This window comes from Spea bombifrons, chromosome 3, assembly GCF_027358695.1.
Source record: "Spea bombifrons isolate aSpeBom1 chromosome 3, aSpeBom1.2.pri, whole genome shotgun sequence".
NCBI lineage: Eukaryota > Metazoa > Chordata > Amphibia > Anura > Pelobatidae > Spea > Spea bombifrons.
In genome coordinates, this window is record NC_071089.1 from 92,201,291 (window position 1) to 92,214,313 (window position 13,023).

General features: G+C 38.3%; 1 protein-coding gene across 2 annotated transcripts in view; it reads right to left on the reverse strand.

Annotated features, from left to right (window-relative positions):
- LOC128483234 (schwannomin-interacting protein 1) overlaps positions 1-13,023 on the reverse strand; it is a 147,639-nt gene that overhangs the window by 41,337 nt on the left and 93,279 nt on the right. The window contains exon 1 of one of the 2 annotated variants that reach the window (XM_053459347.1): positions 11,111-11,438. The exons of the other annotated variant lie outside the window; for it this stretch is intronic. Coding sequence (XP_053315322.1) covers positions 11,111-11,116 — 6 coding nt within the window. The 5' untranslated portion in view covers positions 11,117-11,438. Of the gene's footprint in view, positions 1-11,110; positions 11,439-13,023 lie in introns of those variants that run through there. 2 annotated transcript variants of the gene reach the window in all.

Genomic DNA, 13,023 nt, shown 5'->3' on the forward strand with positions numbered 1-13,023 from the left:
AAAAGAGATTGGGAGAAAGTGGGGTAGGGGATAATGATGAAAGAGGTATCTGATGGGGAGAAAAAGGGAGGTATCTGATGGGGAAAAAAATGCTACCCCCCAGATATTTGGGGGTTCTGCGCCCATGGCTACAGGCCTGCAGCTGTTCTTCTGCTCTGTAGTCAGGTATTTTTTGCCGCTGATTGGCTGCTTGAAGGAAAGCTCTACCATCAACAGTGATGTATCCTGGCCTAGAGCAGCAGGTCCAGATTCTCCCCAACCAGCCTATTTATACATAACATCCATAGGCTGTCTTAAAGGCACACCATATCTTTTGATGCGGTGCAAACGCCGAACTGAGGAGTGGACGGTAGGGGGCACTGCCCTGGGTTGGGCCTGTGACAGTGTGAAAAGTGAATATGTTGCTGCCCACTAATTTCAATGGCAGTGCTTTCTGAACAAACTGTACACACGGGGGTCTGAACAGTTCCCATCTTGCTGAGCAAGAGCCAGAGCTGACCCAACGTTCAGCTGAATACATCTCCTAAACGGCATATCACCTAGGGGTGGGGAAAGGGGCAAATGCATATGGAGGGTCTGCATGTTAGTATTACAACTGAATTTATTTCAACAAAGTAGCATTTAATAGAACAACATATTTCTACGTATTTTGTAAAATTCTAAATAGCACCTGTCTTGATAATACATTTACTACACTGAAGGCCAGGTGCGAATTCTAAACAATTTGCATGAAATACAGAGCAAAATTGCTCTGCTCGGTAGATTGGCAGTAACCTCATGCTGTCTTATCTTTGCTTCCTGTATGAGCTGTGAGCACCTGCACTTAGTTAAAGGGGAACTCCAAACAAATTATTTTATTACAAGTATCAGATCTAAAAAGTTTTCAAAAATACTGTTTCTTTTTAAAAAAAAGTTTTAAAGATAATATGTTTTCAAGCAGCTGCATATTATGTGTTCTTGCTCTGTTATATTGGCCCAATATCCTCAACAAACATCCTGACTTCTTATCATACTACCTTGTGGTAAAAAATAGTATCGCTCGACCTCCATTACCGTATACAGTGCTGTATTTCATGCATAAGGAAAAAAAAATTGCCCAGTGGGACTTTCCCTTAAATTAGATCATAGATTTCAGGCTATGCTATGTTAAACTCCAAAGAATTGGTAAACCTTCAGAACCAGCAGGTTGAAAATCTTGTTGTTGCGATCAAACTGTGGTGTCTTCTGGATAGCGATATGGAAAATGGATTTCTACAAGGCATTCTTGAGGACAGAATAATGTGTTAAGAACAACGCAGTGATTTCGGGTGAAGTTGGATATGTTATTAGAAGAAATGGCGGGGTCGAACTAGCTTGGATTAGAACATAGAAGTGTGAGCCATTAAGTCCATATAGTCTGCATGTTTGTTGATTATATCAAACCTTGATTAGTACTTGGCCTCTCGTTAGGTTACCATTAATAAATGACACTAATAACTAATACGCAGGGGTCAGAGACAGCAAGTAGATGTGGTGGAGGTATTAGTAACTCTGCCAAAAATAAATAGGAACAAAAATATTATATACTTGGACATCCTGGTATTAGCAAGGGTCCACTTGTTCCCTAAAATACAATAGTGTGGTGGCAAGTAAGGGTTATAGAAGTGGCTAGACATAAAAGCTGTCTCCATGCCGATAACAACATTTTTTTTTCCACCCGTGCTGATAACCTGGAGATTAAAAAGTTTGCGTTAAGGAAATATTAAGATGTTTATTTAAAGAATGCCTACAAATTCTGGTCTAGTTAATCTACATGAATAGCGTAGGCTCTTTGGGCAATGCTGAGAAAACCACTAGCTGCTTGCGAATCAAGCAATTGTAACAGCTATCTATTAATATATACTTGGAGTTTTAAACTGTTGATCAAAAGGGTGGATACACCAGACAGTTTTTTTGAACATTTTTAAACCGTATAAATAGGCTCAATATTCCTGCAAGACTTTAATTGTGATCTGAGACTAATGCATATTTTATATCACAATAGGAGGTATGTCATGTTCTCCTTTTGGATTTTATTTAATTTGATTAGATTGAATCCTGGTATTAATTTGCCATGTACATTTTACAGTCGTTGTTATCTTGAGTAATAATAATTGTAAGCCTGTCGTTTAAACACAATTATCTTAATTTAATTTGCTGCCTCTGGTTATAGATAAGTTAATAAAGATAGTACTGAATATCTTAATCTGAGTAACCAGACATAAGAAGAAATACCACAGTGGAGTTGCTGATGTTCAAGCGGTATATTCACTAAGGTTGTGACATTTTGCCCTTATAATTGTGGATTCGGCAAGTGGTGCTTTGTTATGACCAAACTAAAGGCCCCAATCACCTAACACTCAACATTTCAGGTGTTCAAACCAGGACACCTGTGTTAGAGGGGGGATGTGGCAACAGGTGGAGGGGTGACAAGAAACAATTGTAGGCGGAGTCATCCTTCCACACTACAGGAAGAGCCACCTTGAGGCACTTCGCTCAGATGGCCACGTGGGAGCAGCAATGGAACGTTGACCAAAACTCTGGACTGTCCTGCAAGAACCAGAACTGTTGGGAGGTATACAATTATTAAACTTGTCAATGGTCCTTAAAATGTATACAACTTCCTGGGGGAGGGCAAACATTTATTAAATAGTACTACAGAATAATGCAAACAGTACCCAAGACCCTGCTTTCCCCAACCGCTAAGAATATAGACAAAACTTTCTAAAGTTATCTTTGCTCTCTGAACCAAGTTTCAGTTGAAGTTAGTGCCACGTTGCCTGGAGATAACTCAACTCAATCTCCGCCATGTTTTATATAACCAACTTGGAAACACATTATTGTAGAACATCTCCAAATTAATTTTTATATGCATAGCTCTAGATGTGGTCTTGAGTAATAGGTGGCAAAGCCACTGTTCAATTAATAAGTGTTACGTGTGACCTTTCAGTTCTGTGTTGTATCTTTAAGGCATCTTTAAATCTAATCCAATCCAATCCAATATGTCACATTTTGCTATTTTCATTTCTTATAAGGTCATGACATCCACACAACCTCCGGCAGAGTGTGTTTTCCATTTATCATGAAACACCAAATTGCCTTACGGTTTCACTGCAATCACCTTCAACAGCTCTGAGTAAGAGCTCCTCATATTCTTCCAGTTTTTGATCTTTAAATAGGCGCACACTTGAAATGTAAACAAAAGGAAGAATTTTTTTTTAAATGCAACTAATTTGCACAGTATCAAAATGTCAGCATGAAAATACAATCAACACTCCACTTTCATATTCAAATAAATCCTGCATTTTTAGTTTAATGGATTTAGATATATCCCTAGAAGAAGATGTTTCATTAAAACACAACTCCACCTCTCACAGAAGTAATTTAATGTCAGCTTTCCTACGTCTCTAGTCTTCTAGCTATTAAATCAGAAGCTGTCGCATTACCAGTACGCAGTCTACCCTGTCATTCCTGGGAGCTTGGGGCTGGTGGCGTACGTATCACAGAGGTGCAAAGCTCATCTCCTAGTTTAATATTTAATTAGAACCGCATACAAGAAAAATCCGCAAATTCCTGCATTAGTGTTATGCTGTAGACTGACTTATACTTTATGTTTGTCGCAGCTTTGCTACAAAAGATAGCGATGTGTGTTTTTTTCTTCCACTCTATTATGAATTCTGCTTTGGCGAAACATGCATCATTATGAGAATTATTTCCTGCCACGCGTCAACAGGGTTCCTTCAGCTTGCTTTATACGACTCAATGCAACTCTGCTTAACCTGCTTTCATCAACAACTGAATAACAACCACAAACTTTCCAAACAGTTGAGTTGCTTTTGTGTTTATAGGAGTCATGTTGACTTGAGCAACTCACTTTATCAAGCTGACTTTACTGAATTAGTGTGTTCAATGTTTTTTTTTTTTTTTTTTTTTTGTAATATCTTGGTCAAGTTTCCATCAGATATAGAGAAAATGCCCAATGCAATTAATGCTTAATATTTGTCTTGTTTTACTTGGCAACCATGCTAATATACATATAAATAAGTCAGTATGTACACTTTTACCTTCCTTTGACATTAATAGGAATTCATAAGAAAAACGTATTAAGCATGCATGTGAACTCTCCAAACATTGCCCCGGGGCTCTGAAAATTAGATATGGTTACCTTTAGAGGGGCCAGCTTTTGATCTTGCCCACTCCTGGATCCTGCCCTGATCTAGCCCTGTTCAAGTCTTATGGACTTTCTTCCTACATGCTATAAGAATGGGTTTCCAAATGCACATTTTGTCCCAATGGCTTGTGCAAAAGGGCACCAGAGCCAAGACTCTACACAAGCCATTGGGACAAATTGGGCAGGATCTAGGAGTGGGGAGACCAAAACTGGTCCCTCTAAAGGTAACCATATCTAATTTTCAGAGCCCCGGGGCAATGTTTGGAGAGTTCACATGCATGCTTAATACGTTTTTCTTATGAATTCCTATTAATGTCAAAGGAAGATAAAAGTGTACATACCGACTTATTTATATGTATATTAGCATGATTGCCAAGTAAAACAAGACAAATATTAAACATTACATTGTCTTCAAGGAAACCCCTAATACTTGATTTTCTCCCATATAGGATTTTCAAATTATCTTCAATTTAGTTCATCTGAACGGCTAAGAATAAAGATCTTTTTCATCACTGACTGAACATACCAGGGAATATTGTGGCTCAATAAACAAAAATCATCTAACTCTTAGTCTTAAGAAACTACACTGATCAGCTTTTAATTTCCTCAAAAAACATTATCTGATTTGGCAAGAAACACTTCACATCATTACCACATTGAATTTTTACACATATTACCCTGATACATTCATTCCAGTAGAACTTGCTAAGAACATCAGTTTATTGGTTAGTGATGTACATTTTAAAATGAATAATTCTGTACATTTGGGATCTGGTTACAATGTATGTTGTTCCTGCTCTTGGCATCACATTTAAAGCCTAGCAATATCTCAGCGTTCACCCTCCATTGAAATTTAGACCGCAACATTCTCTTAGTTGTTTCTGGAGGCAGTACGAAGCTACACAATCTGCCACTCCTAAAATAACATGGACAGCTGGACCCTAAATACACTAACCATGAATAGACTTCTGTGCTGCTGAACACGAGACTGCATGCTGAGTCAACATAAGCAAGCCTCAAAAGAGCTACTATTACCGAGAAATCATGTAGCATACATACACGGAATCTGACAGCAGATACAAACTACTTTGCCCAACTAGTATGCCCATTCAGCTAGTACTTCTTCTGTAAGACAAGCATCCCAAGACAATCTCTATCTGCTATGTGTGCTATTTCACATAGGAACCATTTACGTTGAAATGTTTCTGCTCCTTTATGAATAAATAAACCTTTACATGGTTCCTTTGTAGTTAGTTTGTAGCTGTAATCCAACAAGTCAGATGGAAAGCATAAAGGTCACCTATCACCAGACTGCAAGGCTGCTTGCAAAGAAATCTGTAGATGAGGTAAGGGCGTGAGGAGAGTAAGTATGTATGTGTATATGTAACTGTGCGTTAGTATGAATATATATGTTTGTGTATGTGAGCATGAATATGTTTTTGTGTGTTTGCATAAATATGTATGTGTGAGAATGAGTGTGTAAGTGTGTGTTACTGGAGTGCAAGTAAGTGTGTTGCTGTAAAAGTGAATGTGTATCTGTGTTAGAGAGAGAGTGTGTGTGTAATTATGTGTGTCATAGCATATGTGATTTACAGTGGGGGCAAGGGGCAGCTAGGGCCTTAACGTACCAGCCCTCCCCACCCTGTGGCAAACAATAGAATTGCTTGCCCAGCCGGGAATTCTGATTAATGAATGCCTATGGAGAAATATACTTCATTAGTATTGCTGTAAAAAATCAGCTCAGTGTGGTGTTTGAGCAGGGAAAGTCATCCAAAATATAACTGACAACAATAATAGGTCGGCAGGTAAAGGTTTCCCAAAGTTTTGGGGAAAATTATTATTTGTTTTATATGGCACCATCATATTCCACAGTTCTGAACAATGTGTTAATAGGCCATTACAATACAATCTAGAAACATTTCATTTCTTTTGTCAATGCTAACTTATATTATTGTATACATCCCTGTATTTCATCTTCAAGGAGAGAAAAGATATATTTTTTTCCATGAGACTTCACCTTTGGCACGCAAATTAAATTTATGAATGTGTTGAGGGTGGGAGCGATCTGGAAATTCCCAATTATCCCAGAACACACAAAACAGCTATGAGATCAGAGAGAACACCAAGTAGTTTTCTCCATGGGAAGGGTAGAGGTGGTCAAAGATGGCAGTTTTCATGTCACAGCTATTCTCGGGTCAGTTTACTCCTTACCGTTCTTCAAAATATGGGCTCAGGTAGCGCATAACAAATTCAAACAAAGAAGCAGGGGAGACGTTTAAAATCCCTTAATTTATAATACATTATAAAGGACCATTTGTTGCAGATTTCCCTGCATGAAAGGTTGAGCTGACCCTGCGTTATGCACAGTTAAATCCAGGGGGTAGACCTTCAACACATCTCACTGATTTAACTATGCGTTATACAGGGCTAGCCACTGGAGTTAGCCATTAATAATGTAAAAAAAATCCAAAGTCGTATTATCTCTGTGATTTCTTTTTGGTAATTTTGGTTTAAGGGCATATATATTTTGTGTTTTAAATTGATGTTCTGCCCACAGATGCCTGAGAATTACATTATACAGTTAAGCTGCTAGGATGTAGACAATCAAATGTGTTGGAGCCTTAATGCTTTCCTTTTTGCCAACAACAGGATTGCATTGTAACTTTCAGGTGTTCCCTTTCAGGGATACCCAAAAGATGTGGGTCTTCACAGTGTTTTCCACACATGGAACATAGAGTTCAACGTCTTTAAATACTAACTGTGCTGATTTTGGTGGAATATTCTTGACAGTGGCTGACCAGGTGTCCCTGACCAATATATTGTCTGCCTCATAGTCAATTGTCTGATCATGGCAATAATCATTTCCATACCAGGTTTGGGATGAAGTCCTGCTTCCCTGAGTCTCTGGCTATTACTCCACTGCCACATGCTGTCCAGACCAAACTGGGCAGATTACTGACATTCACACAGTATTTTCTGATGGACAATAGCAAGTGGAGGAAATTTGCATAAGGATTCCTGGATATGCCTTTGGGGATGCAGGTATAACGTAAGAGTCAGGACTCGGGAGGTAAACTTAACATTTAAAACACAAGAACACAGGTGATAGATGGTTTATGTGCACAATTCATTATCATTTTATCTTAGAAGTGACAGTTCCTCCTTAATTTCTTCCTTTGTTATTGCATTGTTAAGCTATGGTTTTTGTCATTGTCAATATTGTTTTGATTTCTCCAATGTCAATGTTTTTTCCATCTCCCATTCAGATCCTTCGTCTGTCCCCAGATGTCATTGCCTTCGCTACTTTTTCCATTAATTTAATGGATGTTATTTACCCAAGTTAGAAAGGTTCAGAAACATATCTAAAGACAAAACAATACTCCTAATACTGCTGGTAAGATCACATAGTAAAGAAATGCTGGAGGACATATCAATGTCCGCCATAGAGAAGATACTACATAATAAGTATTTATTTACTGCATTTACATTTCAAAACCAGTATTCCTTGCTGCATTTAAATACATACATATGCCACATCTCTAATTATCATCACTTTGTAAATGAGTCATATTTTTATTGGATTTTATTTATAGAGTGCCAACAGATCCCATAGCACTAGGAAATATACATTGGAGCTCCTTCCCTCGCCTAGAAAATGGTTTATTCTCTTCTAATGAACACATTTTGTGTCTGTCGTCAAGGGGCCAGAAGTATTATCACGTTATAAACATACCCTGTATTCTTGTGTACCAGGCAGTGTAAAGATAATTTTAGCTTCTCTAACAAACAGTGTGAAAAGCTATATTGGCCAAGCTCCTTTTCAGGCTTAGCTGTTATTCTCTCATCTATGGAGAGGCCAACATTGTTTCTTCTTAATAGAAAACCTTTGGTAGGTATGTCTTTTATATCGTCAATATACCCCTAGGCCCTGCAGACAGACATACTATAGGAGGAATAGGTTCTCCTCATACAAAGTTTTGATTCAGTAAACTAGGTGATCGTCGAAGAGCTGTAACTCTTCAACTTCATAATCAAACTTCACCAAGCAACCACAGTGTCCCATAATGCCAGCTTTGCCACTAAACAGTTTATCAGTGCAAACTTTGTTCCCAGTTTGTCAGTGCTAACTTTATCCACAAACATCTTATTTGTGTCATCATAGCCCCCAAATAGGTTGTCTGTGCCATCTTTGTCTCTAGATTACCTGAGCCATCTTTGTTTCCCCTAACAGCTTGCTTGTGCCATCTTAGCCTCCAGCTTGCCTTTTTTTCTCTCTCCCTCCATGCAGACTGTTCGAGCATGCAGAAAATGGATGTGATGTCACTTCCTGCATGCTTGATCAGTGAGTGTGAGAGATTAACAGATTGTATGATCTCTGCACTCAGTAAAAAGCACGCACAGCCAGTTGGGGAGGTCCTGATTGCCGCCTAGGACCTGCCGGCCCTGTTCACAACGCATTATAAATGGCCCATATTAGTTTAATACCTGCATTAATGGCAGAACTGGTCCTGCATAATGCATAGTTCATGTTAGGAGGTTGATTGTCATCTCAGTGATTTAAGGCACTATTTAGGGCCAGCTAAGCCATTCATGGATGCAGTGTTTTATTCTGGCCTAGATCAAGAGGAGCACATCCAAGGGGCAGTGATCCTTCTGTTGCAAAACCTGGGGGAATTTGCCCACCAGTGTGCTGCTGCTCAATGGACCAGCTACAAGTAAGATCTCTGATCTCCCTAACCAGCCCATGAGCACTATGAAGGACTGTGCCAAGCCAGCACAGCCTGCATAGCATGCAGTGCCTGGTGCTTTGTGGGGGCAGCTGGCACGCTGCCCTGAGTCAAGCCTAGGGTAGTGCCCGAGGCAAGCATTCCACTACCTGCATGTGAAGCTCACAAGAAAATGGTAAGTTGAAATGCTAAACCAGTGTAACACATACACCAAGGGAAATTCAGTTCTTCATGTATTGCAGTGTGTCATATATTGGGTGTCCTTATCTAGTTTTAAGGTGTCATTGGAGCCTCTGGTTCCACCAAACTACCCAGGGAGTACCAATAGCAGTAATAACACTTGGGCCAATTCCAAACCATAAATAAATATTAAAAACATATATATTTTATTTGTAGGGAGATCCTCAGAGTAGAAATTATCTAATTCTTGGCAAGAGAAAACATGCAATGCTGTGATTAACTCCTTTTTCACATAATTACACCATTCAATGATCACACATTTCCCTGCTTGAGCAGACTCACGGAGCTCTGATTAAACCGCTGTCGGAATCAGACCATCGGGCAGATGGATCACATAGTGAGGTCTTCTTGATAGAAGCCACTTAAAATTCAACAAGACTTGACTTCAGGTTTTTTGTTTTGCTAGCTCCATTCAATCTGGTCTCCTACGGTCAAGAGAACTTGCTATGCAGCTGCAGTATTTTCTTGGCTATACCTTGCGGCACATTTAAAAATGTAATTAAGTAACACATAGAGTTCTATTTACCCTCCAGACTAGAACAGTTTTTCCAAATGGTCTCAACAGAAAATACCTTTATAATTAACATTTCATACAATAAGAAAATAACATTTTTATCTAAAAAAGGGCACATGTGTCTGGGGTTTTTTAAATATCAGAATCCATCACTGCTTTTTATTTAGCACCAATAAATCCTGTATGTTGCTTCCCAGACTGAAATAAAATAGGGTGTTTGACGTCTCCTGTCATTCGTTTAGTTTACAGCTGTTTCTCTAACCTTGTAGGTGTGCGCATTTATAGACGGAGCTCCGGTTATATTTAGCCATTTCCCTACCCCATCTCGGTGTCACATTATTTCTTGCAAACACATGAGTTCTGGTATAGACATGACAAATGGGCAGGAGTCAGAGCAATGTATTATCAATCATATGCTACAGTGTATGCAGCTGGCATGCTCACATCTCAACCCTCAGGCTCCATACTCTCTTACCAATTAAGTATGATCCGGATAATTTATGCCATCGGTTGTTTTCCTTTTTTTTGGTTAACCCTGTGTTGAATGTTTGAAGATTCACCAGTATGTCATCTAATCGTACATATTTTTTAATATTGCGTCAGGTTTTTCTTTGTCATTTTGTTCCCATCCTGAAAAGTTTCCTTTTGTAGCTAACGGGTTTCAAGATGACAGCCCTCCTCATGTTTAGATACCCATCACTCCTAGACCATGGTTAAGAGTTATAGGGGTAAGCTCCATTTGAGCTTACAGCAATATAAGATATATACAGTACATATATAATATATATTAATATATATATATATCCACAGAAAATAAATTCCAAACTGAAATTTCTCCGAATTTTGTAATGGAATTAATAAAAGTATATTTAAATTGTACATGTCACAATCAAATTGAATGCCTGTGTGAACATGGGACAAATGATATACTGGTTCTGGAAAATTAAATGCTGGAGTCCATTGTGACCTTTACTGACTTATGAATGGTCCTCATACAAATACAAAATATTAATATGACATCAATACCAGAGCTCACACGTTTATCTGCCTGGTAGAGATGTAACGTTGCATAAAAAACAGTACATTCAAGAAAACTAGTATTATTTTCTTTAACTTCAGTGTTTATGGGGGGCTTCAAGTGAACATTTGGCTGATTCATCTGCGACTATAAAATATTGCATGAATCCTTCCATTCAGACACACTGTCCACCATGCTAGACGTCAGATGTGAAATAATGGGTGAGAATTCCCTTTAGATGCGTTTAACCGTGAAAGCAAATTAATCACTCTACCTGCATGTAATCATTAAAGTAAATTTGCATGTCCTATGTCTTAAGAACTAAACACAACATGTCTACAAGATGAGATTGAACCGTACCTAAGGCTACATGCTGCTGTGATCTCAAAAGGAAAATGTTAAAGCAATCTCTTTTTACTTACATTCATCTTCGTGCGTTCTTCTTTTCAAGTCATTCTACAGAAAAATTCCAAACACCGCCAGATACCAGCGTACTAAAAGCGTGGTGTGCTGCACCAACTGTCTACAGTATTGTTCATTGCTTCCCTCTCCCTTCAGAGACCATTCCTCCTGGACTCGAACGCTCAGTTCAAAAATAGACTTTAATTCACTTGGCATCAAACATTCGAGCTTAACTCTTTGCAGCAGCTGTCAGCCCCTAACTGAGCGAAATGTGGTGGCAACAGATTTCTGTGTAATTCTCCCTCAAAAATGAGTAGACTGTGCCCGGGGTCCCCTGAACTTGTCTTAACCCTCCAATTTCAGGAGGATTTCTGAACGGCGCTCCGAGAACTGAGCGTTTCCAAAAGCCTTTACCATTTCATTCATCAACCTTGCAGGGAAAAAAATGTTTCTCATTTGAATTATTCATGAGATCAGTTCTGCTAGACCCCAGACATGTTTTAAATCATTAATAGGTTGTGACTTCCTTGCTTAAAAATGCATTTAAAAAAAAATATTTAATGTGTTTTATATTCACAGTATATGAATAAAAATTAGCATCCTATTTGTAAAGGGAGCATTTTTTATATAAACATATTTATTTGTCAAAATAACCTTTTTTTCAAATTAAATAGCCAGATGGCTATATATATATTTATATAATATATATATATATATATATATTTATATAATATATATATATATATATATATATATATATATATATATATATATAGACACAGATTATAAAAATCTTATAATGGAGTCAGAAAAAAGAAGACTCTTACAGCCCTTTGTTATCATTCTGTCGCCAAGATCAGCAATAAATGAAAGGAAATGGCTTCTATTTGAACACTTAATCAAACATTTGATGGATGAGATCATGGACAGACATGTCTGATGTCCACTCTATAAATGAAAGAGAATCTGATCATTGCCATAGCAACAAAATGTAATTCCAGTAGTGCCCCCCACACACATATTTTTCCTTAAGATCAAATAAAATAACCAATTATTTCATTGAACGGGTTGTAAATAGAGGGTTCAAATTTCCCTTTGCCTCTCAATGCTCAGTATTAAACTACAAAGCATGAACCGTTCTCAAATTGACCATATCTGCCCCAAAATGCCAACCAATACAAAGAAAGGTTATACATTTTTATATTAGATGAGTAGATTAGTTAAGCAGATGGGGATATGCAATGGTATCTGTCTCTATACGCTGTGAAATGATGCACTGAACCAATACCAAGCATTCCCTATTGTGTGTATATGAGAAACAATGCACAGAGGACTATGTAAACTACAACAGCTCTGGTTTATCTGGTTGCCATTATGTTTTGGTTCCAATACATACACTTTCTTATGAGTTGTTAGTAATGTCAGAATGAAATGTAGCCATATGAATGTGGCTTATTTTTGGGTCACAATCTGCCAACTCTACTTGAAAAGGTGAGGAGCTATTCTTAAGTGTTATACTCATATTCTGCATTACTAATAGTATTGTAAAGTTTAAGGGTTGCCTGCTGTGAAGAGGTGATCATTTACTGCTAGCAAGCACCTTTCCAGATAATTATAACCAGGGTTGGCAACTGTTTTCTTGGGACCTCAGGTCAGTGTCTTTCATCTCCAGGTGGTGGTCCATCTCCACTCCCAGGTTTCCATTCACGTCTACCTCGGTTCTTCTCACCCACTGCCCTCCTCTAATGTCTGGGTATAGCCCCATCCCTTTATACAACCCTCGCTGCTATCACATCATCTCCTTCCTACGTCCTTTAATGAGCTGAAGACGGGAGCTCCAGCCAGTCAGTCCTGGGTGGTTCAAAGGCAAACCTTTAACTGAAATTGCTAAAATGGCATAGGACTTTTGGGAAATTTAGTAAAGTTGTCAATA